The sequence below is a fragment of the Girardinichthys multiradiatus genome, chromosome 9 (assembly GCF_021462225.1).
Source record: "Girardinichthys multiradiatus isolate DD_20200921_A chromosome 9, DD_fGirMul_XY1, whole genome shotgun sequence".
NCBI lineage: Eukaryota > Metazoa > Chordata > Actinopteri > Cyprinodontiformes > Goodeidae > Girardinichthys > Girardinichthys multiradiatus.
In genome coordinates this window covers 25,879,143-25,906,825 of record NC_061802.1, presented here as the reverse complement: position 1 = coordinate 25,906,825, position 27,683 = coordinate 25,879,143, and the positions used below count along the sequence as shown (strand labels likewise).

Genomic DNA, 27,683 nt, shown 5'->3' with positions numbered 1-27,683 from the left:
GGAGTATGTAGAGGTCTTTAGCCATATTTCCAATGGGGATCTGACTGACTACCCAAACACTCAGCATAAGTTAAGTTCATTCTGAGACTCTTACAGCTGCAGCTTGATAACTCAGATAACCTTAGAATTGAAAAGTTAGTTCAAAAACTGAAACCAATTTGTTACAGAGAGATTATAGCTTAAAGCTAATATAAACTTAACACTCAAAGTTTCTCAAAGAAGGTCAGCCTGTTCTTGTCCACTACTGTACATTAGATGGACTCAGTACTTTGTCAGGGTTTCTTTTGCCTAAATTACTGCATCAATGCAAGGTGACATGGAGGCAATCGCAGGCTGTGGCAATGCTGAAGTGAACTTCCCATTGAACTTGGATACAGCCCTTTTAGCACGCAGCTTATTTCTTTGTTTGGCTTCCTCTCCGTGTGGTCGGCGTTATCGACAGTCTGCTGCACAACCATCAAGTCAGCAGTCCCGTTATTGTGTAGGCCATAATGTTCTTGTATTAAAAATCCTTTATTGGTGCGAAGTAATATTAAAATGTTCTTGGGCTCTTGGTAACTGTACACCATGATCAAAACTAACAGCAAGAAATATGAATAAACCTGTAAATTAGTTTCACTTTTTAAAACTGAACTACTGCAACAAACTAACGTTTCGATCATGGTCTAATTTACTGGGATGCATCTGTACACATCTGACTACATCACAAGTAGTTTTGAACTTTTGTGCAGAGAGAACTCGGGTCAGTCGGCTCAGCAGAGCAGCTCTGTCTTGCTAACAACCGGCACCAGTTGAGGGACAATCAGAGCAGTGTGCGTCACGGCTGAGCCGAGGGTATCTTTTGAATGCATTTCTAAAAACAAAATTCAAAAATTCATTATAAAGTAGCATTAACTTCTCTCTAAAATGAGCTCAGTCAGTGAAAAATGTTAATTGGTGTTTGAATCTGTTGGGTTTGGATGATCTGATGATGTACTTTCAAGCTAATAATGAACTTTTTAGTGTTTAGGTTTTAGTGGAGAACCACAGCTCTGCTCTATTTCATGTTACTCATGCAGCCTCTTCGCTATATTCAATCAAAGTCATGAATATGCAGAGCAACAAACGGACAGTAAGTCGATGTCTAAGAAGGTCACAACTAGGTTGTTTATTATCTGATAACTGATACAAGATAAACATTATACATTCTTTTTTAACACTGATGATACTTTGCTTTTATTTTCAATGTGAGTATGCAAAACAATGCAAAAAATGTTTTGTGAAATCATGGATGGTACATAATTTTGACTATTTCATTAATATCAAACCAATTAAATTTAAGCACTCCTTGTTGCCCCGGTGATAACTCGCTTAGCTACAACACGAAAAGAAAAATACAAAAATTGAAAGGAAAAAAAAAAAAGCACAAACATCAAGAGTTGGCCGACAACAAATACTTTAAGGAATCACATGATCATCTGATGTATCGACTTGTGTAGATGCATATATAAAAATACAGGATCCCTGTATATATGCACATACAGTAATAATGTAGATACTATAGTTATAAAGCCTGTTCTGGACTCAGACAAAATGTAGAGAGCAGGATACACATACACACAAACATTTACCATTATCTCTCCATATAAACATATATGAATCAACCAACAGGAAGAAGGCTGTCTGGCTTCAGAAGCTAAAAACTACACATAAAAAAAAAAAAAGAGGAGACATTCACATTTCTGAAACAAATTCCACGATCTCTCAGCTGATCAACCGTCTCTATTCATCAGTCCTGTTAACTTTAGTGCCATCCGAGAGGACAGAGTGACGGATCTGCTGCAGAGGAGCTCAGCCTGTGCAGTTGTGTCCTACTGATCCCATCAGTCAGAAACCATTCGCTTTCATTGATTACATCAGAGTCTGTTGGTCCTCGTCCTCGCTCTGCACGCTCACTCACCGACTCGCAGGGTTTCTGCCAGTTTATTCATCCATGAGTGAACGTGTGGGAGGGAGGTGGAGAAATGGGACTGTAGCTGTTTATGTCTGTGTTTAGTGTGCAGATGTCCTGTAAGTTCATGCATTTACCTGTGAGGGCGTGTCCGTCTCCCTGCTGATCTTTATGGTGAGGAAGGGGCTTTGCTACTGCTGTAATGAACTTGGTATCTGTTGACCATCTGTCCTTTCACCTCTGTGGACAGGCAAGTGGTCTTGCAGGGTATGAAATCCTCCTCCTCCTCGCCCATTAGCCAGTTCTGCACCGAGTGTTCAGCTGAGGCTGGGACATGATTGGCCAGCCAGCTCTGGTGCCACTTGTCAAAGCGTTCGTGTTGGCACGCTGCGACTCTGTGCTGTGACTGTGGAGGAACAGGAAGATGGTCAGAGTCCAGGAGTCCTTCACAATTTTCAAGTCAACTCCACAAATCTCAGTCCTTTTTACCTAATCTTAAATTACATTAAAAAAGGTTTAGTATAAATATTCAGTTTCTGAATAAGGAACCTCCAAAATCACAGTATAGACGACGACAGAAAGATGGATCAATGGCTAGATGAACAGATGAATGGGTAGACATATGGATTAAACATCATTTTTATACCCAATAGTATGATTGAGGACTTAGTTTGATAAGGGGTTTCATTTCTTTCCACTTGTTGGTGAAGGTTTTCCACCTTTGTAAGTATCCGTAAATTCCGGACTACAGAGCACCTGATTAAAAGCTCTAATTTTAGATAGAAAATCAATGTTGTACTTGTACAGGCCGCACCGGATGTTAAACTGCGGGTGTCCCACGTTGTAAAATGATTTAAACAGAAAAATATTACACGTGAGGTATTTTTAACTTTTAACTTAATCCGTATGGTAATATAAACAAATGCATACTGCAAATGTATTTTTTTTTAACAGTGGCTGTAACACGGCTACCTTTAAATATACGTACGTTATCAGTAACATTTAGTTGCTTATGCTTTTTTACTGAACAGTAACAACATTCTAATATCTCCTAACTGATTTACACTGCAGCCTACCAGGTCAAAAGTCATTGATCGCCTCCTTCATCTTCTTTCTGCGAACTGAAACCATTAAAGTCCTGTTCTTCAGTGTTGAATTAAACAGCCTCAAGATCTCGTCACTCACTTCAGCCTCTTCGTTGACGCTCTCACTGGAGGGCATGCGGTCTCCTTAATCACACAGCAGTCCAGCCTTTCGAAACCCGTTGGTGATTTTCCATGTTGATGATGGTGAATATAAATTATTGATTTATAATACCGGTAATTGAATTGTGAAAGTGCTCTTGATTTATCGCACAAGTTCATTGGACCTCTTTGAACTACTCATCAATTTGATTGGTCTACTGTTACCAGGCAAAATGTTTTTGGCGGCATGAAAAAAAAACATGCATTAGTTGCACCGTTGTAGAGGCCGCAGTGTTCAAAGTGTGGGAAAAAAGTAGCGGCTTATAGTCTGGAATTTACGGTACTTTACTTTCTTCTGACCATTTTCTCATCAGAGCTTTCTACCTGCCTCCCTTCACATATGCTTGTGAGCCCTTTCTCCAAGCCTTCTTTCTACACTGTGACTTGAAGTGGGTCGAGACCAATGTTTTTGATCCACTCCAGAGCTTGATTGCACATTCACATTTCCCCAAATTAACTGGGCTCTCTATGCAAACAAGCTGGAGTTTGATTAACAGTGCTGGTGTGGCAATAAGATAAAGGATGAAGTCTCATGCTCCTCGTACATCATACTCATTTACTCACGATGACCTGGACAATACTTTAATAAAAGTCCATGCTTCTCCAGACTGCGAGAGGTACACTGCCAGACTCACTGGTGAAACGCCAAACAGGATTGTACAACCAGGGTTGGAATCACAACATTACTTAGATTTATCAAAACATGCCATACATTTCTTCCGTATAGTTTAAGGCTGCAACCCTAAACAATGAAATTGTATTGCTGGTCAGGTGGCTGAAAAAAAGCTACATTTTGCCATTTGAATTATTTCCAGTCGTGTTAAGCACGGGTGGTTTGGAAACTAAAGCCTAAGCAGCACAAGCAGGCACTCTTAAGACCACAGGCTCCACCAGAACAGATAACCCAACAATTCATATATTGTCTTACTAAACAAAGAGCAAAACGGCAAAAAGCTCTAACATTCTGTGCAATAAGCACCACTAAAATACAGCTAAATTCTGAGACTGTTTAGTGTTTACTTAAGTATACAGTAAAATATGGAAAATTAAAAGCTATCAATGTGATTCATTTTTTATATCAATATATTTTAGCAGCAATAAAAAAAAACACCATGTTTTACATTTGTTGTGAATTTTTGTGCCAATACTGTGAAACTGTGACACTTATTCAATGTTACTTTACTGTGAGAATGTCAAACCAGCCCAACATCCACATCAGGAACACTCTCTCTTCATAGAAAAACCAGCAGTCATGATGGGCTTGAAAACCTTTATACCAGTATGAGCCATCAGGATTATCTCTGATATATTAAGGCTTTTTTATTTCTAGCAGCTTTTTCCACCCCCAATAGAAAATATGTCCATGGGTAATTCTGTTAAACATTTAGAAAAGCATCACTCTGTTATGTTAATGCTGATATTGTGCTGCGGCGCAGAACAAAATCAGTCCAGTCTGGTTTTCTTTTGTTTAAAATCGACCCATCCTTAAGGTGGTGCTCTTTTTTTCTCCATCTTCTTCTTATCTGCCATCATTTTCCAACGAACTGAACAGAAATGTGTTTTGTGACCACAATATCGTTCCCTGTGAAACAAATTACCAGCTAAAAATATGCAGCTACATGAAATAAACGTCAGTGAGTCATTTATGTCACTTGAATCATTTCAGACCTAGTCTGAAATGATTCACCAATCATATCACAGCCAAATACTGGTCCTTCTCAAAATATTAGCATATTGTGATAAAGTTCATTATTTTCTATAATGTCATGATGAAAATTTAACATTCATATATTTTAGATTCATTGCACACTAACTGAAATATTTCAGGTCTTTTATTGTCTTAATACAGATGATTTTGGCATACAGCTCATGAAAACCCAAAATTCCTATCTCACAAAATTAGCATATTTAATCCGACCAATAAAAGAAAAGTGTTTTTAATACAAAAAACGTCAACCTTCAAATAATCATGTACAGTTATGCACTCAATACTTGGTCGGGAATCCTTTGGCAGAAATGACTGCTTCAATGCGGCGTGGCATGGAGGCAATCAGCCTGTGGCACTGCTGAGGTCTTATGGAGGCCCAGGATGCTTCGATAGCGGCCTTTAGCTCATCCAGAGTGTTGGGTCTTGAGTCTCTCAACGTTCTCCTCACAATATCCCACAGATTCTCTATGGGGTTCAGGTCAGGAGAGCTGGCAGGTCAATTGAGCACAGTGATACCATGGTCAGTAAACCATTTACCAGTGGTTTTGGCACTGTGAGCAGGTGCCAGGTCGTGCTGAAAAATGAAATCTTCATCTCCATAAAGCTTTTCAGCAGATGGAAGCATGAAGTGCTCCAAAATCTCCTGATAGCTAGCTGCATTGACCCTGCCCTTGATAAAACACAGTGGACCAACACCAGCAGCTGACACGGCACCCCAGACCATCACTGACTGTGGGTACTTGACACTGGACTTCTGGCATTTTGGCATTTCCTTCTCCCCAGTCTTCCTCCAGACTCTGGACCTTGATTTCCGAAAGACATGCAGAATTTGCTTTCATCTGAAAAAAGTACTTTGGACCACTGAGCAACAGTCCAGTGCTGCTTCTCTGTAGCCCAGGACTGGGGAATGCGGCACCTGTAGCCCATTTCCTGCACACGCCTGTGCACGGTGGCTCTGGATGTTTCTACTCCAGACTCAGTCCACTGCTTCCGCAGGTCCCCCAAGGTCTGGAATCGGCCCTTCTCCACAATCTTCCTCAGGGTCCGGTCACCTCTTCTCGTTGTGCAGCGTTTTCTGCCACACTTTTTCCTTCCCACAGACTTCCCACTGAGGTGCCTTGATACAGCACTCTGGGAACAGCCTATTCGTTCAGAAATTTCTTTCTGTGTCTTACCCTCTTGCTTGAGGGTGTCAATAGTGGCCTTCTGGACAGCAGTCAGGTCGGCAGTCTTACCCATGATTGGGGTTTTGAGTGATGAACCAGGCTGGGAGTTTTAAAGGCCTCAGGAATCTTTTGCAGGTGTTTAGAGTTAACTCGTTGATTCAGATGATTAGGTTCATAGCTCGTTTAGAGACCCTTTTAATTATATGCTAATTTTGTGAGATAGGAATTTTGGGTTTTCATGAGCTGTATGCCAAAATCATCCGTATTAAGACAATAAAAGACCTGAAATATTTCAGTTAGTGTGCAATGAATCTAAAATATATGAATGTTAAATTTTCATCATGACATTATGGAAAATAATGAACTTTATCACAATATGCTAATATTTTGAGAAGTACCTGTATTACAAACAGTAAAACTGACCGCAGTTTTAATAAATAAAAAAAATAAAAATCTGTTAAATAATATATATCAAATGTTGAGAAGTACTACTAATATATTTTGAGACCCTAAAATAGACACCACCTCAAACAAGTGGGTGGGAACTTTAAGGCGAACCAATCCATGCAGCAGAGACAGGTCACAGAGGTCACATCAGGGTCATCAGTATGTAAAATTTAAATGTCACACTGAAGTATGCAGAGTGATGAAAGCAAATACAATCCAAACTCCAGCCTACCTTCCTGGCCTTCACGAGAGCACCTCGGCGGTACATGTAGTCCTCAGAGTTCATAACAAACACCATCTTGTGAGTGTTGAGTTTGAACCGACACTCCAGACTGCCGGCGTTCTCCACAGCCAGCTGCCGGTGCCACTCTCTCCTGCAGCGCATCGCCTCCACCTGCCGTACCTGCCAGCGCCGGAAACGCCGCAGATTCCTTTCCGACAGGAAATGAATGAAGACTTTTAAAAAAAAATGTTGGTTTGGATAATGCTGACTGTTTACTGTTTGAATTACACAACAGTTTAGTCACTTAAATGGTCAATGTTACATTAAAAGTGCTTTTTCAGGTTCTTCATCCAAATCGAGCTCTGTAACAAAAGCGGCTTGAATCATAAGTTTTAGCTACATATTTTTTACCTTACAGTCTAGCTGTTAACAGTTATGAATAAACATTCCTGAGGACAGTCTGATGTAGACAGCTGTAGCCACATGTAACAGGCTTTTTGTTACAAAATGTTTTAATTTTCCAATAAATGTGGTAAGAGAACTATGACAGCTGGTCCACTGGTTACTTTATAAACCTGAAACAAGATCATCTAAAAAATTGAATCTGAAGGTGGATCCTTTCCATTTCTAAGTCTCCTACCTGGGCAGAAATACAGGTTTGAAGAAGTAGCCTTCTGCCTGCGAGCACAAACTGGACTCTGTTCCAACAAACTGCTCCATGTAGCTCGACAAGCACTGATAGCAACAAGAGAGTCACACATTTAATCATTAACTTCAGATGTTTTTCTTTTTTCTTTGTGTGGTAAACATTAACACGGTTACCTGAACATCTAATGGATCGTCAGCTTGAGCCTCCTCGGTGTCCAGCAGCTCGAGGGTCATCGTCACCTGACCTTTATTTTGGATAAACATTATCTTAAAAAAAAAAATTAATAAAAGATTAGAAATCTGAGAGGCTCATTTTCTAAAAACTGCTTCAGGAAACGAAATTTAAATGCCCTGTTTAGTAAGGACCTTATCTATCCCCTCGGCGGTTTGGTACACCGTAGATTAGTTACAGAAAGTGAAATGAAGTGAGTCACTCCTCGGTTAGTCATGCCAGAGCAGTGGAGTCGCCTTGTTGGACAAGGTGTGTGTTTATTTGTGCAACGCAACCAAAGTAGAGCTTGCTCAACCACTGTGTGTGTGAGATTACCAACCTCTCAGGTGTTTAAACCTTCATAACAAACTAAAAACACTGAAATGTTGTTAACTGATTCTGTGCAAAAGATTTTAAGATATTAACAGGATTACTACACATTTTTATAATGACAAAAATGCACTTTTCCAGACTCTACTTTTAGTTTTCAGTTCCTTTTTATACGTGCAGATAGATTAATGGATGGTAAAAAGAACAGGTCGAAGAACAAATGGGTGGACAAACACATGGAAGAAAATAAGAACAGAAGAATGATAATCATGGATGGATCCATACATGGAAAACACATCTATACTTTCTCAGGCTGCACTAAGCTACTGTGGATGCAAGACCTCAGATTGCACACAGTGTGGTGAGCAGAATAAAAATATTCAGCCCAGCAGAAATGTGTGAAACTGCAAACGTCAGCCAGCAACTTTTACATAATCTAAAGTATTTTCTCTCTAGCAAAGAGAAAGTTGGGAGTGAAGTTTCTCCCTAGTGTACCCCTGATTCCTGAACTCTCAGTGAAGACAAACCTTCAAAAGCCCCTTCCTACTGAAAAGAGGCTGCTGCATTTGGAGCGTACTTCATGTTAAGAGTGGTGTTGGTGAAAGAGAAAACTGGCAACAGTTGACAGATTTGGTTAATAAAATAAAGGCAATTTTAAGGAGAGTATAGGATCATCACATCACAGCTGTGGTTCAACTCCATAAGCAAAGTAAAACCTACTTAAACCTTCAACCAATTTTTTTAACGTCATGATCTCATCATCTCTAGTTACAGTTACATGGGCTCTGATATACTTTGTTTGCCTGGGTACATTTACCCAGTACCTGTTAACATACAGTCTCAAAACTATTCATACCCCTTGAACTTTTTCACATTTCTTTCCCCATTACAACCTCAAACCTCAGTGATTACTGGGATTTTATTTGCCAGATAAAAACAACGTAGTGCATCAGTGAAGGGGAACAAAAGTAATACATTCTCCCAAAAAAAAATGTATCCCCTAAATAATATCCAGTGCAAATAACTGTTAAGATGTCCTTAAAGTCCACCTGTGTGCAATTTAACCTCAGTCAAGAAACACAGCAGACAGGTCATGGATAATGTTGTGGAGAAGTTTAATGACTCTGTTCTAAGACTATATTCCAAACTTTATAGGCGTCATGAATCACTGCTCAACTACACATGTCAAAACTACAAAAGGGGAAAAAGCTGCACAACTAGAAACCTAACAACAAATGGACAGAGGCAAGGGGGAAGTAACTGATGGAGGCCTCAGCACCTGATAATGTGTCCCATTCATGCCCGAGAGCCTGCGCCGACCAACTGACACCCATCTTCACTGAGATTTTCAACAAGTCACTGGAGCTGTGTGAGGTTCCCTTCTGCTTCAAACGCTCCACCATCATCCCAGTACCCAGAAACCCACCATCCTAGGATTAAATGACTACAGGCCTGGCACCCTGACGTCAGTGGTCATGAAATCCTTTGAGCAACTGGTGTTGAAGCACCTAAAGGACATCACCACCCCCCCTGCTGGATCCCTCTGCAGTTTGCCTACCAGGCAAACAGGTCGGCAGTTGCAGTCAACTTGGGACTACACTTCATCCTGCAACACCTCCACCACCCAGGCTTGTACGCCAGTTTGTGTACTTCAGCTCGGCCTTCAACAATATCAACCCAGACATCCTCCACCAGAAGCACACCCAGCTCAAAATGCCGGCCTTCACCTGTCAGTGGATCAACAGCTTCCTAGAGGACCGGCAGCAGCAGCAGGTGAGACTGGGGAGCATCTTCTCCCGCACAAGAACCATCAGCACCGGCGCCCCCCAGGGGTGTGTTCTCTCCCCACTACTCTTCTCCCTCTACAAAAATGACTGTACCTCAGCGTCTGTGAAACTCCTGAAGTTTGCAGACGACACCACTGTCATTGGACTGATCCAGGATGGTGATGAGTCTGTATACAGACAGCAGGTGGATCGGCTGATACACTGGTGTGGTCAGAACCACCTGGAACTCAACTCACTCAAGACTGTGGAAATGATGGTGGACTTTCGGGGAACACCACCACCATATAGACCCCTCACCATCCCCAACAACACTGTCTGCTGTTGACCACTTCCGGTTCCTAGGTACCATTTCTTGAAATCTGAGATGTTCTTCACACATAGACACTGTTCGAAAGAAGTCCCAGCAGAGACTGTACTTCCTGAGGCAACTCAAGAAGTTCAACCTTCCACAGGAGCTGTTGGTCATCTTCTACACTGCCATCATTCAATCTGTCCTGTCTTCATCCATCTCAGTGTGGTTTGGCTCATCCACAAAACAGGACAGGTCCAGACTGCAACGAATAATCAGGTCTGCAGAGAGAATAATCAGGGCTGACCTTCCCTCCATCCAGGACTTATACAGGTCTAAGGTCAGGAAAAGAGCTGCTAACATCTCTGCAGACCCCACACACCCTGCACATAAACTGTTCAGGCTTTCACCTTTCAGGTCGGCGCAACAGAGCGATGTCTGCCAGCTGCCCCCAGGCTGTTTCTCTGATGAACACTTGACAGTCCAGAAAAACACCATGCATACTTGGACTCATCGCACATTAAGTATTTGAACACCCTGCGACTTTGCAAGTTCTCCAACTTAGAAATCATGGAGGAGTCTGAAATTTTAATCTTAGATGCATGTCCACTGTGAGTGACATAATCTAAAAAAATTAATCTGGAAATCACAATGTATGATTTTTTTTAATAATTTATTTGTGTGTTACTGCTGCAAATAAGTATTTGAAAACCTATGAAAGTCAATGTTAATATTTGGTACAGTAGCCTTTGTTTGTAATTACAGAGGTCAAACGGTTCCTGTAGTTCTTCACCAGGTTTGAACAAACTGCAGCAGGGATTTTGGCCCACTCCTCCACAGAGATCTTCTCCAGATCAGCCAGGTTTCTGGGCTGTTGCTGAGCAACACGGAGTTTCAGCTCCCTCCAAAGATTTTCTTTAGGGTTTAGGTCTGGCTAGGCCACTCCAGAACCTTGATATGCTTCTTACGGAGCCACTCCTTGGTTTTCTTGGCTGTGTGCTTCGGGTCATTGTCATGCTGAAAGACCCAGCCACGACCCATCTTCAACGCTCTGACTGAAGGAAGGAGGTTGTTCCCCAAAATCACGCAATACATGGCCCCGTTCATCCTCTCCTTAATACAGTGCAGTCGTCCTGTCCCCTGTGCAGAAAAACACCCCCAGAGCATGATGCTTCCACCCCCGTGCTTCACTGTAGGTATGGTGTTCTTGGGATGATGCTCCTCCTTCTTCCTCCTCCAAACACGCCGAATGGAGTTAAGACCAAAAAGTTCTATTTTGGTCTCATCTGACCACAAGACTTTCTCCCATGACTCCTCTGGATCATCAAGATGGTCGTTGGCAAACTTCAGACGGTCCTGGACGTGCGCTTATTTAAGCAGGGGAACCTTCCGTGCCATGCATGACTTTAAACCATGACGTCTCAGTTTACCCACAGTAACCTTGGAAACGGTGGTCCCAGCTCTCTTCAGGTCATTGACCAGCTCCTCCCATGTAGTCCTGGGCTGATTCTTCACCTTTCTTAGGATCACTGATACGCCACGAGGTGAGATCTTGCATGGAGCCCCAGTCTGAGGGAGATTGACAGTCCTGTTTAGCTTCTTCAATTTTTTTAAAATTGCTCCAACAGTTGATCTTTTTTCTCCAAGCTGCTTGGCAATTGCTCCATAGCCCTTTCCAGCCTTGTGGAGGTCTACAAATTTGTCTCTGGTGTTTTTGGACAGCTCTTTGGTCTTAGCCATGTTAGTAGTTAGAGTCTTACTGATAGTGTGGGGTGGACAGGTGTCTTTATGCAGCTAACGACCTCCAACAGGTGCTTCTAAATTAGAATAAGTGGAGTAGAGGTGGACTTTTTAGAGGCGGACTAACAGGTCTTTGAGGGCCAGAATTTTTGCTGATTGGCAGGTGTTCAAATACTTATTTGCAGCAGTGACACACAAATAAATTATTAAAAAATCATACATTGTGATTTCCAGATTTTTTCTTTTTTAGATTATGCCTCTCACAGTGGATATGCACCTAAGATGAAACTTTCAGACTCCTCCATGATTTCTAAGTGGGAGAACTTTCAAAGTCGCAGGGTGTTCAAATACTTATTTTCCTCATTGTATATGAAAAAAAGATATTCTTCATTATTGAGAGCAAAGTGTACCAGAGTCTGTAAAAACTTGGCAATAAAAGCTGATTCTGAAAGCAAAAAGAAATAATTTTTTATTTTACCCAAATGCAAAATTAACACTGAACAGACCATCTTCAATGTTTATGGCAGTATCATGCTGTGGGGATGCTTTTCATCAGCAAAGATAGTGAAGCTGGTGAAAGATGATGGGAAGCTGAATAGCGATAAACACAAGGCAATCCTGGAAGAAAAGATGTTACAGAGATTCACCTTCCAGTTGAGCAATGACCTTAAAGGTCAAGCCAAAGGTAGAATAAACAAACTAATGTTCTGTAACAACATCTGAAGGCTACACAAAACAAGTTTATTTACACTGAAGTTATACGACAGATGAATGCTATTTGCTAATTAGTTGACATCTAAAAGGCAGTTTGTTGCACTGGGTATTATTTACAGTATTACAGTAAAGGGGGCTGAAAACCAGTGCTGGTCAAACATTTCAGATTTTTATTGGTGAAAAAGATTTGTGATACATGCATTCGTTTTCCTTCCACTTTAGAGTTATGTGGTATTATGTTGTGATCTATCACACAAAATCGACTGTTGTAAGGTAATGTAGACTTTTAATCTTTCACTCACGGTGATCTGGCTCTACTTTTAGCAGCACTCTGCTTACCTTGAAGCAGTTCTCTTCAGCCATGATTCTCTCAGCCTTCCACTGGTAGCTGGTCTCCCAAGCTGCTCTAACACACTGGGAGGACAGGTTCCCACCTGCTGCCCCCCTCTTCCTCTCAGCCAGGTAAAGATCAACCACCTGCAGACACACTTCGTCGCTCACCAGGTGCTGCAGCTGAGGGCAGAGGAGAATGGATTACAGTCCAACATTCTCAAAGCTCAACGAGACCAAGCTAACTATTATTACCTGCCGGATGATGTTGTGGATGACCTTGTCGATGGTGAAGCCGATGTAGGCGTGGATGGTGAACATCTCTCTCAGCGTGTCTTCGTACTGTGTGGAGTCTAAGTTTCCATCCAGGAGACTGCGCACCATGTCCAGGAAGGCTGGATAGTACTCCTCCAACTCCACCTCGCCTGTGGATGTAGAGGGAATGTACGATTTTTCACACCGTTTTTTCCATACAGCTTAGTCATTTCCCTCAAGGTAGAAGTCAGTGTGTATCTGTACAGGAAACCCAGAGCTGTGTGCATGGTGCAGGGGGGGCATTTACAGACATGCACGTCTCTATTTTAGAGGGTTCAAAACCATATTTTTAATGAGTTCTTTTGCTGTTTTTTTTAACGAGAGCTGCAAGATATTTAAAAGCACTGTCACGTGTATTTTCGTCCTTGCAATAACCTTTAAAAGCAATTTCTCCAAATCTAAGAGCCGTTTGTACTCACTTCATTGTCCTGTTTGCCAAAAGTAAGGAGCAAACAGACTGTGGTCATTCCCAATCTCCAAACAGACAGAGTTGGACAACAAACCTGCTAGGTGCTTTCAGTTAGAGGCAGCAGGAAGCTGAAAGGTTGGAAAGGTCTTTACATCCAACAGGAAACATGTTTGGCTGGCAGAAGTTTCATTTCAACAAGACCTCTTCACGTCCAGCAGTGTACTAATACTTAGATGAGTTATAAGAGGAATGTTCCCAGAGAAATAGTGCACCAGTGTTCAGCTCAGTTATATAACACTCTAATACGCATTTAATTATAGCTTCAGTTTTTCATATTTATTTATTAGCCATGAGAGATCAAACTGATCAAACTCTGTCAACTGATTATATCTCACCAAACATTTGTAAAATGCAACAAAATTTTCACCTCCTGGTGGGCTGGCAGCTCATCACGATTAAACAAACCATCTCTCACAGCAGCTTGACAGTCGATGCAAGCCCCACTGAACTCAATTAATTCAGAGAGAAAGGTGGATGTATATATGGCGACTAATCAACTAATTCTGCAACAGTGAGAAACTCTGAAATTTGTTTTACAGCAGACTATTTTAAACTACTGGCTGCAGTCGTATTTTCACCTTTTGAACACACAAGTCAAGAAAAAGAAGGTTTAAATGCTGTCTGCTACCACTGACCACTTAGTCTCAGGGTCTCCACACATTTTATCATTTTAACATCCAGACTTCAGTTCCTACCGTCTTCAGTCCTTCATAGACAATTGTTAAAGCATAAATAAAAAAGTTCAATTAACGTACGTCATCATGTAAAACAAATGTAAATAGCCCTTTAACTTCCCAGATATTTACATTTTTAATAGCAAAATCTGGGAACTGAAATTTCTTTCCAGACTCAACTTTCATTTCTCCCCCAAAGGATCTGGAAAATATTCAAGTCAAATCCCAAACATTTCCACACTGCGTCACCTGCCAATATAGAGCCTTTTTCTATTTTGCCAAGTCCATTCCTTGGATTCATTTTTTAAAACGTAATCATTTTTGGTTTACATAAATATGGACAGTGGTTGAGCTTACTGGGCTGTTTGAGGCGGAGCTCCATGGCCAGGTCACACGCCTTTTCCCTCCTTCCCTCCGCCATCAGCAGCCTCTCTCGGCTCTGCTCTGCTCGGTGTTCCAGCAGCTGCCGCTCGGCTTGTCGGTAAACCCGCAGCAGCCGTGAACACAGAGTCTGGTGCAGCCGCAAAAAGAAATACCAATTGTTGTTTACAAAGAAAAGGTTGTAGACGCCATCCAGCTCCTTCTGGTGTTCTGCCTCAGGGTCACGGAGGTCCACTTTTTCTCCGACAGCACCAGAGCTCGTCTCCATAGGAGTAGAGCCAGGGATGGATGAAGTCATCGCTGCAGGTTGGCTCGTGCTACTGGATGTGGTGGACGGCTCAGTGTCTGTAGGTTGAGATGGGCTGCAGCGCCTCCTCCTGGACTCACCATTGAGCTGCTGCTGCAGTTGGGACTGGGCTGGCTGGGCTGGAGGCTGACTTCCTGTGGCTGCCGTTGTTGCTCCCCCTGACGCATTGTTTGAATGACCGCTTCCTCCTCCCCCGGCTGCTGCTGTTGGTGCAGAAGTTCCACCTCTTCTTTCTCCTCCTTCCTCAGGCTCCACCTCCTCATCAGTCCATTCCTCTGTATCACTAAGCTCACCACGGCGGGAGAAGAACAGATCAGGAACAAAGTGCTGAATGATGCGCTTGATGTGGTCCTTGTCATCCTTGTGGATGGTGGGCTGACGTTTCACATGGTAGATGATGAGGGATGCAGCATCTTCCAGTATCTGCTTGTCCTCATATGTGAACATCATGTGAGGCTCGCTGGACAATCCTGAGCCCGAACCGTTACGGCTCTGATGGCCAACTCCTCCATCTTCTGTGTTCTGCTCCTGACGCTGAAATAAACAGAAAGATTTCAATAAAGATAGATTTTGAGGAAGATGACAATGGCGGGTCGTAACGGGTTTTATCAGTATAAGAAACCTGTGAACATAAAAACAGCTGCTCTAACCAAGAGTTTTATGCCTGAAATAATCACCCACAGAGCTTTGGAATAAATGGTACGATAAAAGATTTGTGCCGTGATTCTTTATTTACAGATAACAGAATCCTAAATAATGATTTTCATCTTATGTGTTACAAAAAGAAGAAGAAAAGCTTAACTTTTAAATAAACAGGAAAAAGACGTCAGTCATACTAAAAATTAGAACAGGTCTGTTGATGCATGCTGTTATTACAATGTTTCTTTAGATGATTGATAAAAGTCTCACCTCATCATAGATGCTTTCAATTTCATTGAGGAGACTTTTTGACCGCAGGGCCTTCATATCATTCTGTTTGAAGTTGACTCCTTGGTGGTCCAGGGACTTCAGGTAGGCTTTCTCATACTGCTCTCTCCAAATCTTGTTGAAACCCTGCTGGGCCTCTCTCCATTCCTCCTCCTTCGCTTTCAACCTGAATGGTGAAAAACATAATGGCGACATAGCTCAGGAAACACTATGATAAACACAAAGTGTATAGCCGAATATTAATACATATTGACATTTGTTTTTTGTTATGGGCCTTTCAGTTCAGCTTGCAAGTGAACATAACAAATGCAGGATACTACATTTGTTCAGCGTGGACAGCCAGAGTGTTTAGGTACAGAACAAAATTACATCTCTCCACAAACAAACAACCTAAAAGTGGAACGGACAATCAAGAGCCCCACAGGCTGCCATTTTTTCTCTACTTACTTCCATTTGGTACCCAGGTTGTTCCATTTTGTCATTTTTCTTTGTAGTTGATCTTTTTAATAAATTATGAGAGAACTAATTGTAAAATTATTTTTGTGCTAAATTTCTTCTTTTTTGTTAAATTAAAAATCATTACTAGTCCCAACCATGCTCTACAAGTTGTAGGATCTCAGCCACTTCAGATATACATCAGGTGGTGCTAAAGGGCAGTTATGTTCCTTTAAACAGGTCAAATATGTTATCTATATGCAGAGTTTAATAGCATCATATAGTGTCCTACCAAACATTTCATACAAGCAGGCCTTTGTGATCGAGATGTTGCAGATACTGATCTTGCAAGGTTGATTACATAAATTGTGCAGCTCTACTAGACACAAACATAAAAATATTACAAATCCACAGTTAGGCACTTTGTTAAAGCTCCCCATCAATTATGTGAAGAAAGCATGTAGTACATAGTAGTAAAACCTAAAATTTGTCAAAATTTGAAAACAGTTAAAACAGAGAAAGACAATCCTAACCTCTTAAGCACCACAGGCACAGCGGTGGCGGGACTCTTCTTCAGTCCTTCGATGATCTCAGGGGCCTTGTCGCCATAGATACGATACACAGCACGCCGCTGGATAACCTCAGAGGTACCACCCAGGCAGTCGTCTAGTCTGAATCTGTCTTGTTCCTCCGGTGAAAGACGAGACAGCTTCTTCTGTACGCTCTCCAACACCCTGATGGTGGCCAAATTTGTCTCCAGCACAACATCCAACTACAAGTGTGACAGTCATAGCATTTAGACGAGACACAGTCACATGCTTAGTAACCACAATAAGATCTTTTTTAAAAGACCTGGCCTACAAATAGACAAAACACAAACGCACTCCATTTATTTAAAGAGAAACATGAGCCAAAATATTATGGTTACCTCGAATCTTTCATCCTCACAGCGATGCAGTTGTTCTTCATATGGAGTCTTTTTCGAGCTAACAAAGGTGGAGTCCTCCGACCAGGAGGGGAATGAGACCCAGGTGTCATTTAGGACCTTCACACACAGATGGAAAAGGTTATTAATCTATAAACAAAGATTTGCACTTGAAAAAAAGTGTTTACACAGGCTTTACAGTAGTCTGTTGAGCTAGAGGGGGAGCTACAGCTTTAACATATGAAGCAAAGTACAAGAAAAGGAGAGGAGAGAAAGTCTTTACCTCTTTGCAAAGGGCAGTGCGGCCACTGCATTTTGGCTGCTGATAGGTTTTGGGCAGTGCTCTGTAGCTCGACCCCAGGCGTTTGCAAGAGGCATAATCCACCTCTCTACCCCCTCCTCCTTCCATGTAGCGATCTGAGAGCCCCGACACAGCATGAGAGAGCTCTTTGTCCCCCAGAAATGACTTGAATTGAGTGTATAGCTCAGGAAACTTCCTGTAAGGACATGCATGATATCATGTAAGAGAGAGAAGTCCAGACGAAGGAATGTCAAAACATTCTGGATGACAGGATTTCAAATATGCAATGATTAAATACAATTTATGCAAATTTACAAAGTATGAATGACCGTGTGTTTTGTATACTAATTTATAAATATAATTAGGTTTAGTTCTATATTGTTCCAGCAACAGAAACCCTTGGCATATGGGCTTATCTTTTCCATCACCCGATTTTACATATGTATCCATCTTTTTAGCCACTCACCCAAGGAACGGAGTCACTAGTTGTAGCAGCTCTGCCCCAGAAACCACTTCTTGGTTGAACAAGGCGATGCATCGCAGAAAATTCTCATACACTTCCTGGCTTTTAAACAGGCGACGAACCTGAATGAATGGAGATATCACAAGAAAAATCAAACTAATCAACCACAGCAGACCAAAAAAACTTTAAGAAAAAAAAATTATATGAATTGATCAAATCGGGTGCTATACCTTATCAAAAAAGGAGAATTCTCTTAAGACACCATGTTTCCCCACAGAAGCAAAGGACTGATCTTTGGTGCAGGGATACTTCATCTTTTTCTAATAAAAAAATAAAAAAAGGCAACTTTACTTTGTCCTTCTTATTGTGCAACTTATTTTATTTAAACGAGTACACTTGGTGTAAAAAGGCGGTTCTGTAACTATATTATCCCCATCTTGTTGCCAGAATAAAAAGCTTGGAAAGAATGTTGGAGTTAGAACTTCAGTGGTGCTACTTTTTAGAAGACAAGAAATTGTCAAAGCATTCACAGATATGAGAAAAAACAAAACAAATGAATTTGTGCATGGCCAGAAGCAGTTCATCAGCACATAAAGTCTACCTTGAGCAGCGGGGACATGTGCATCAGCAATGGTCTGGGCCTCTTCTTGTTCTGTTTGGTGATCATGTCCTCTTCCTCTGGCTTTTTTACCTGCTCTTTCCCTCCCGTCAGCGAGCTCCCCGTGAACTACGTGAGAGGAAGCATAAGTACAACCCAGGAGCTCAATCATAACTACTCAAAGGGACGCTACAGTAACATTTTCCTTTAGGTATTTGGTTCAAGAGCAGAAAAAAAGATTTAAAATGTCAGTCATATAATACAATAAATTAAAGAGTCCAAGTAGTGTAACGATGAAAATGATCAGAATGACATTTGAGTAGTAAGGAGATACAAATTATTAATGGCTTTTTATACATTAGCATAGTAAATAGCATTTCTGCCAACTGCAGTAGATTCAAATTAAGACTTTTTAAAGACCTTTTAAGACAATTATGATTTAAATGTAAGACCAAATGAAAATGAATATTAACATAATTTAATACTTCTAAAAGTTATTGACCAAAGGTTTTAGGCAAGCTTTAAAAATCTATGTTTTTTTTTTTTTTAAATGCAGACATGGTTAAATATGCATTTTCTTGAAGGAGTGTGTAGTGGATCCCTAAACAAACAAGAAGCCCATTTTATGAGCAGACTTTTTCTTTTGGAGGTTTGTAGGAAAGGCTGAATGTCAGGAGATCTTCCTTTCGACAGGAATGTTTACTGCCCTGAACCAATCTTTATGTTTTTGTAACTAATTGATTCCTTAGCAAAAACTACAAAGCACAGAACAATAGATCATCGTATCTTAATTAAAAAAATGAATAGAAAAGCATAAACACATTTAAGATCCTTTCCTTGCAGGAATGCTGGAAAGAATACTAAAAAAATGAAAATTATCTAATTATCCATCTGCTTCGACAGTGGATTATCATTTATCGGTGTCCACTAATGCTTGACCTACCAGTGATCTCTTGGCATCAGGCAGGAACTGTCCAAACTCAGCAAGTAGGTCCTCTTGTCCCTTGAAGAGACTGGCAACTTTGGAAAACACCTCATCTTCGGTCATCCCGCTGCTGCCTCGACCGCCTCGACTCTCCTTCACCTCCAGCTGCTCTTTCTGAGGAGTTACAGGAGAACAGAAGAGGGGCAACGTACAATACTTTAGTCCCGCTACATACTACTGCAAAAATAAATGAATACAGCGCAGCAGAGACGAGGGTTTTTAAGAATGCCCTATGCTGTTGATTGGCTCTATTTCAAAAATTAACACGAAGTGACGGAGAACATAATTCATTCCTGAAATACGAGAGCGACCGTGTGGTTCTAAAAAATCCAGTAAGCAATAAAACGTGAGGTGGAAGAGGATAGGATAATACATACAGCAACTTAGTAACCACAATATGTCCTATTATTTGGTACCTGATATGTATGAAGAATTTCTAGGAAGGCTCTATAAATCTCAGGGTGGTCCAGGAAACGGTTCTTAATCTTGTTTACATAGCTAATGGCACTGTCGAACTCTACGGGGCTCGTCTCTGAAGCAGGCGGGGATACAGACGAGGTGGTGGCCTGACTGTGGCCCTCTTTGCTCGTCAGAGGAAGAGAAAGTTTGCTGGGAGGCTCTGGGGGTCCTACTGAGGTTGAAGATAGGTTGTCTGATGAGGGCGCCTTGGCGTCACCGGTCTGAGCTGGTCCTGCTTCTGAATGGACGGTAGGGACACTACCTGAGGAGGTAGCCACTGCAGGAGAGGTCAGGCTCTTCACTGGCGGTCCTGGGGATACCTGCAGGAAAAGAAAAATGAAAAATCTATGAAAATTTCTGATAATAATTGATTAGAAAACTTGTGCTTAGTGGCAAGCAATTTTAGTGCACCAGTGTGTGTTTTTTTTTATTAAATATGACCTCTTTGTTTTTTTTATACTTTAAATAAAAATGCTTTAACACCACATCTATGTGGAACATGGATGGATAGTCGTAGCAGTTTTGGTAAAAGGAAATATAAGCACCAACAGTTATACTATGGATAAATAGATATAATTTCATAAGTAAATGTGATAAAACCCTATGGTGTGAAATCTCACACCACAATAAAACATTGTCAGTAACTGATAAACTTTTCTCTCAGCTAATAAAAAAAAAATATATTGTATACATAGAGCGCACTTAACTATAACAATTATATTAGTATTTCTAGAAACGCCTACAAAAAGAGCATGCGTTTAAAACACAGATTTTCTTTTAAATCATCAAGTCTTAAAATTGAGTTGAAACAGTTAAGTCTTGGGCTGAATCCCATATCGCCTCTAAGCCCTCACTACACATCTACGGTGTAAAGCAACCCAACCGTTTGAGCACGAAAGGTCACGGCTTTCTAATCCTCTAAAACTGATACTTTCTTTAAAGACACTTGGAAATAAACTGAAATTAGCTGCTGAACCTTTCTCATTTAAATAGTAATACCATAATAATGCTTATTTGACTTATGATACAGTACATTGGATATGACTGGTAATTATTGTTGGTAAGCTGGATAAATACCACAAATTGCATTTCTCCATTTAAAATATTTGTATCATCATAAAACTCAATATGAATGGATGAATTAATGTCTTAAGCCAAAAGAAAAAAAAAACGCTAAATAAAGTCTGCTTTGGTGTATTTGAAGTAATTACATTTGGTCTTCAATAAAAAAAACAAGATATGCAGCTATCTGCAGCAGACACATAGAATATAATAGGTCATGTTTGTTACATACAACCCAACAAGGATGGAGGGTGTACCAGCTTTTTCAAATCAGTTTCTCATTTCTTAGCCGAGTATTTTAGCCACTGCCTGAATTAAGCGCCAGAGAGGGGTGTGGTGGCAGCACAGGAAATGATCAGAGTCAATGTTTTTGTAAAAATAGTGCCAAAGAAATACAGCTGAGGTCCATTCTAACTTATGTTGAGGAAAGCTCTGCCTGTACACACCTCTGAACCACAGACTGCTCAGATTCCTTCATCAAGCCATGTAGTTTTCAGACAACACTCAGCTCTGACAAACTGCTTCAGCTAACACTACATTTAACTCATGATTATTACTGTTAATGAAATTCGTTATCAACTTTTGTTGGGGCGTAAAAGCGGAGACAATTCAAACTTGTTACAGCCAAACTCACCCCAGATGTTCAAGAAAAATAACCAAAGTTTTAAGGTTTTTGAAGGAGCCACCTTTTTCAGTGCTCATTGTTTCGCTGCTTTGTCATTAAGTAGTTTTGTAGATTAGGTCTTTAGGAACTAAGCTGTCTGGTAATATGAAACCTCGGCACATCTGTGTACATGTTTTGGGAAATGATGCCTTTCAATAAATTTCTATAGGTTATCCTGGTTAATTTGTTTTGATCAAGGGGTCATAGGGGCATGTATTTCTTAAGACTTAATAAGCTCAAATAGAGATCAGAACCACAGTTAATCGGATTATGGACCATTATAAAACCTTTAAAAAAGAAAATACATTAAATTACATTTTAACATTTGAATATTTTTTGTAGGTTTTTTCCTTTGTTTATGACACTAAACCACCCTAAAAATAACCTAATAAGCTATTAAGGCTGTGCACATGAAATGATTTCCTTTTGCAGGTAAAAAACAAAACTGGAAGTAGGTTGGGACAAAATGAACAAAAACAAAACAAGTGGGTATTAAATTGTGATTAAAAAAGCCAAATCTGTGCCTCAACTACTGAATTAGCTAACCTTGTTTTAGGATGCATTGTTTCTGGTTAAAGCCTTAAACTGAACACCTAGAGATGGTGTTGCTGGAGTGTTTTAAGGTAAGGCTTTGTTTGATGTCAGTTTTATTATTTTATATTTAGATTATTTCAAATGATGAAATAACCTACTCAGGGGTCTGAGAAATAAAGTATGTTTATTGCTTCAGGGTGCAGAAATAATAAGACTGTTAAACTGTCTGAAATTAATACCTATTCGTACATGATCGGTTTGTTACACATTGAAACTGAGCATCACAGCATGACACATTTAGGATATTGTGAATTTCACAGAGCCTGTAGAGAAAGAGGTTACACTTCACTTCTGAATCCTGTTTCACTTTTAAACAAAGATTTGATTTTATGACATGCTTTACTGTAAATTCTACTTTAGCAATATTTCTTAAGCTGGCACTTTCAAATAAAACGTTGTCATCTGTGTCCTTTTAAGAATTTAAAAGCTCTCTGGACTTTACCATTGAAAACGTTTCAACAAAACATGAGCTGACAGATGTATTGTAAAAAAATTACAGTTTTTTAATATCTTTGGGGTTTTAAGAGAAAAAGGATGTGTTACCTGCGTTGTGAACGGAGATTGAAGGAAAGCCATCCCATTCTTAGGAACCTCTATCCGATAGCCTGGTGGCAGGAAGGCATTGAAGCCCAAAACAAGGTCTGGGTGCCCATGAAATAGTTGTGACACTCTGTTTATGACCCCCGGTGTGTCGATGCTATTCAAAAAGTAATAATAATAATAAGACAGACACGATAACGATGTGGCTGACAGAAGAAAACTATTATGAGCTTATTCTCTTAAACATGAAAACACAAAGTGGTTGTAAAATCGTAGTTTAGTTCAAAACAAAATCCAAATAAGCCATTTTAAAATTAATTATAGTTCAAAGAAATCATATGTTACTTAATGAGCTCTAAAGCAGAGCAGCTGATTCTTGGGTATTAACACTGTGCAAAGTAATCAATCACTCAGCTTTAAAACTTCTTGATGCATGAGACACAGTTGTAATGGCTCCATCAATATGCCAAAGAAGCAGCATTTTTTCCTGAAGGTTTTTCACTGCTGCATTTCTGGATTTCATGCAAGATTGTGTTGATCATTAGAGCTGACTTTCACTTGTCAAAGAGTTGGTATAAGACTTTGTTCTGGGCTAACAGAACAATGTCAACACTGTTCATTTTGGTATTTGTTCAAACTATGATTGTATCCGAGACTCTGTCAAGCTCATTTCAAACTTTTGTCAGGAAAGATGTCAGGGAAAGTGCAAGGTGACAGTTTGTACCCTCCAACTGCCAGATTTAGGCTTAATTATTTTTCAGAAATGCTACCTTAGGAGACCATTTGGAAGTTTTTAAATGTGTCATTTTCGACACCGAGTTGTTTTAAAAACAGATGGCATAATTAAAACCTCAGACATTACTTGAAGACAGTTGCCAACAGCCGTTGTTGCTGCATATGATCAAATGAAGCTACAAATGAAGCAGCTTTTACAAACAGACTGGTAATATCAAAACATGGACAGAAAAACTGGAAAAACAAGGAACTAACTGGTTTTCCACTGTAGATGAGATTTCGAGTCCATACTTCAGATTTGTTATTAAAATTGTTGTACTATTGATTGCGAAAGTTTTAAATGGGTGATAAAAACAATGTCTCCAGGAGCTGAGATCCCTCTGCGCTGGTTAGTCCTGATTGTTCAGCTGTCAAGAGTACAAACTGGTTGGACTTACAGCACTAGATATATTATCAGTGATACCTCTGTGACTTGAACTCTTTCATGATGTCCAGAAACTTGTTATATATGCCAGGGTCGTTGGCAAAGCGAATTTTCACCTGGTCCAGATATGACAAGGCATCTTCAACCTAAATGCAGAGAAAACAGGTAGAAGGAAGAAAAATACAATCAGTCTCAAACAGATGCGTCAATCATAGTAACAACATCTCAACATGTGTTGATGATGAAGTGAATGTGACAGATGTTACAGACACAAGACAGTTTATGGACCCAATAACTAAAAAAAATATATCACTTGTACTATAAAACTTCTTCAGATGTAAATTTTAACAACCACACAAGTCTTTTACTAAATTAACCAAGTACACTCCTAAAAGCATTGTGAGCATGCTTTTATTTTTAGTGGGTTCAAATGTAAACATCTTTAGATCAGTTAGATGCTGCTGTTTTAAAAGGTTGCTGCCAGAATCCTGACCATAAGCAAGAAAATAGAGCCCATTATTCCAACACTTGAAGCTCCACAGTGCTATAACCACTCATCTAAAACAAATTCTGAGTATGTTGTCAGGTATGAACCATTTAGACCCCTTGGGTCATCAGAAACAAGTTTACTCAGCATTCCCAGTACCAAAACTAACACAAGGAACCAGAATTTCGAGTTTATATGCTCTGGAACCAACTATGTCCCTGAAATGTGCAGAATCTGTGGACTCTCTTACAGATGCACCAATCAACCTTTTTTCTGACCAATACAAATTTCTGTTTTTTTTCTTAGAAAGCTTGTGTTAAAAAAAAAATATATATATATATATATATTTATTTTTTTTTGCCGATTTCCATTTTATTCCTAAGGGCTGAAACAGAAAAGAGAAGAAATTGTTGCATTGTTCTTTGACGGGTGTAGTTCTGTTGTTTGATCCAACAGCAAATAAAAGAGTTAAAAGCTCATTCCCATCTTGCATAAAAGGACAGGTACCTAACCAGCAAGTCCCAACACCTCCATCCGATTTATTTAAAACAAAAAAAGCTTGATGCCTTTAAAGAATAGGATTCTTCAGCATTTGACCTGTCGATCAGAGGTAATTGGGCTATTCCAATTTTAACCTGACTGAATTGTAAAATGTTGTGCACTGGTTTGATTTGTCAGTTTTTTGTTGCTTTTTGGTTAATTTACATTTTCTCAGCTTCCCCCTCTCTATGTAATGCAATTTCTAATTAAATCCTTTTCATAATATTTTAATGTGAATTTTCCCACATTTCTTTCTGTAAAGCAACTTGAATTGCATTGTGTATGAATGGTGCTATGCAAAATAGTCTATCATTACCAGAATTGTTTCAGTATCGTTTTCATTATACTTTATAGATGACCCTGAACATATAAACATCTTTATACATTATGAAGTTAAATGTGATAACAGGTCCGCTATTTAGCCAAAAGCGATGCACAAGTGCCTGTTAAAATAAAAGTTATAATAAAACTGAATACAATAACCTGACCAACAACTTTCAATTCCCATTGACTGAACTCTTTCGAACAACACTTTTTTTTCTTTTAGGTGTAGTTACAAAAGATTATAATCTGAAAATCTGAATTAGCGAGGAGGATTTCCAAGTACCCCGGAAATAAGCATTGGCCAAAAGAAAAAAAAATAAATTTAAAACGCATATCTAGATAAAAAATACATAAATGGTTTGCTTATGCCTTTTCTGATGTTGTCATACGAATCTTAATTGAGCAATTATTAATGCTTAGCCTGGGTACCAAATTTATTTATTTTGTGGGTCATGTTGCTACAGATTTTGGAAACCACTGATCTAGATACCTCAGAGCAGCATATGTTTAGTCATACTAAATAAAGTTAGGGCTAAAAATAACAGTTTTACAGCAAATTTCCTGTAAAGGCAAAAGTTGGCAAAATAACCTATTTGTTTTAAATTTGTATTTCTATTGCTTAACTTCTTATAGACAATATGTTAACACCAATGTTACTCTTCATTGTGATCTTTGTTTTAAAGCACTTTCAAATTAGCATAGTTGGTGCTGTGCAAATTATACTACCCTTATTCACACAACTGGCTCAACATTTATTTATTTTTTTAATATATACAGCTTGCGAGTAAGCCGGCATCGTTAAATATATGTAATCAACATGGGGTTAAAAGTGACGATAAGTCCATTATTTACCAGAGAAAGATGAATAAATGACCGGCACCTAACTAATAAATAAGCAATTCTTTAAAAAGCAGCTTTGTTTAGCCGCCGATTAACACAAACTACCTCTTCATAAAAAAGCAAACCTTTGTCACCGACAGTCTGAAGAGGGTTATTGTAGCTAACGTTAGCCTACTGGCGATAACAAGTCCCCCAACACCAACTACACCCACCCGCATACAATACGTTCAGTCCCTGCTGGTTCCTGGCCAACTGTATTGTGTCGACAGGAGCAAACCGTTTTAATAAAACACCGCAACCACAAAGGCATGTGAAAACGAAGCTGCTATTCAACTGAAGTAGCCCTTTCTTGGCTAGCCTGGCTTACGTCCTCCACTTTGTTCGAGCTGGATGGGAAAAAAAAAAAAAAAATCCAACAAGAAGGAACTTCCCACAACCGAGCTCAGACCAAATGTTTGCTCACAGCAGCTGCCGATGGCGTAAATACACAAAAATAAATAAAAAGTATGATAAACTGAGTCCCCTGACTGACAGTTACGCATTTGTTTAAGAAAAAACAGCTTCCACGTCAAAGCTTACATGTCAGTGTTCGGCTGGTCAGCGATGAATTACTTTTATTATTAGCCCAGCGAGCTAACTACCGTTAGCCAACCGTTCCTTTCACTACTCTCGACGGTAAACCCAGAGCAACAAAATGGTTGAGACACTTTTCTGTCATCGTGCCCGCTGTCCTCTTACCTTGAGCTTCTGGAAGTGCTGCTGCTGCACTTGCTTTTGTGTTATCACGTAAGGCTTGTCTTGAATTTGGTTTATTTGCTTGGCGGTGGTGTGCGCCTGAATCTTCGCCATTATATCCCCGGCGTAGGGAGGCTCGAGAGAGCCGCTACCACAACTTGAGAGGGAAGCTTCGGCGTTACCTCCAGTTGTTGGCTAGGCGACAAACCGTCCTCTCGGTCGGGAAGCCAGCCTGCCAGCGAGCAAACCCTACTTTGCCTAGCTGGACAGTCTCGACGAGCAGAGAGAGAGAGAGAGGGAGAGGGGGGGAAAGCAGGCAAAAAAGACGGGAAACCCAGCAGAGTGAGAGTGATGACCGACAAGCTACTACTCGCTGCGACTTTGACTGAACATCACGGTCGAACCAAGCAAACGAAAGCACGAAGAGTCGGACTGCAAGCTCGGAGACAATGGTTGTCGTTTTACGTATTTAAAATAACTATCGCCTGTCTCTTTAAATTCGGCGGCAGCGGTCTATCTTAGCGTCCGGAAGCCAGAGTAGGAGTGAAAAATAAGAAAAAAAAAAAAAAAAAAAAAGTGAAAAATTGGAAGTGCGCAGCCGCAGCGATGGGAGGAGCCAACTTCACAAGAATCAGATTGCTCCACTCCCCCTTCACTGCTACAAAAGAACAATGTTCGACAGCCACATACACTGGGAATAAAACTGCTAGAACGGAGCTCTGCTTGCGAGGT

The 27,683-nt window shown here is 40.2% G+C and overlaps 1 protein-coding gene across 2 annotated transcripts; it reads right to left on the bottom strand.

Annotated features, from left to right (window-relative positions):
• Positions 1-1,122: 1,122 nt before the first annotated feature.
• Positions 1,123-27,632, bottom strand: sin3b (SIN3 transcription regulator family member B). 2 transcript variants are annotated; one of them, XM_047374818.1, is made up of 19 exons: positions 26,955-27,623; positions 24,065-24,171; positions 22,870-23,023; positions 19,964-20,326; positions 19,506-19,661; positions 18,566-18,691; positions 18,195-18,284; positions 17,968-18,086; positions 17,484-17,697; positions 17,204-17,320; positions 16,809-17,047; positions 15,823-16,006; positions 14,583-15,447; positions 13,023-13,192; positions 12,777-12,950; positions 7,541-7,633; positions 7,359-7,453; positions 6,728-6,926; positions 1,123-2,336 (listed from the first exon to the last, which is right to left on the bottom strand). In XM_047374818.1, the coding sequence occupies exons 1-19, from the start codon at positions 27,063-27,065 to the stop codon at positions 2,100-2,102; spliced, it is 3,813 nt and encodes a 1,270-aa protein (XP_047230774.1). In that variant the 5' UTR covers positions 27,066-27,623; the 3' UTR covers positions 1,123-2,099. The 2 variants fall into 2 exon arrangements, with proteins under 2 accessions (XP_047230774.1, XP_047230776.1); XM_047374820.1 differs by lacking the exons at positions 1,123-2,336; positions 6,728-6,926; positions 7,359-7,453; positions 7,541-7,633 and adding an exon at positions 12,174-12,341 and having other exon boundaries at positions 26,955-27,632.
• Between the last annotated feature and the right edge of the window lie 51 nt (positions 27,633-27,683).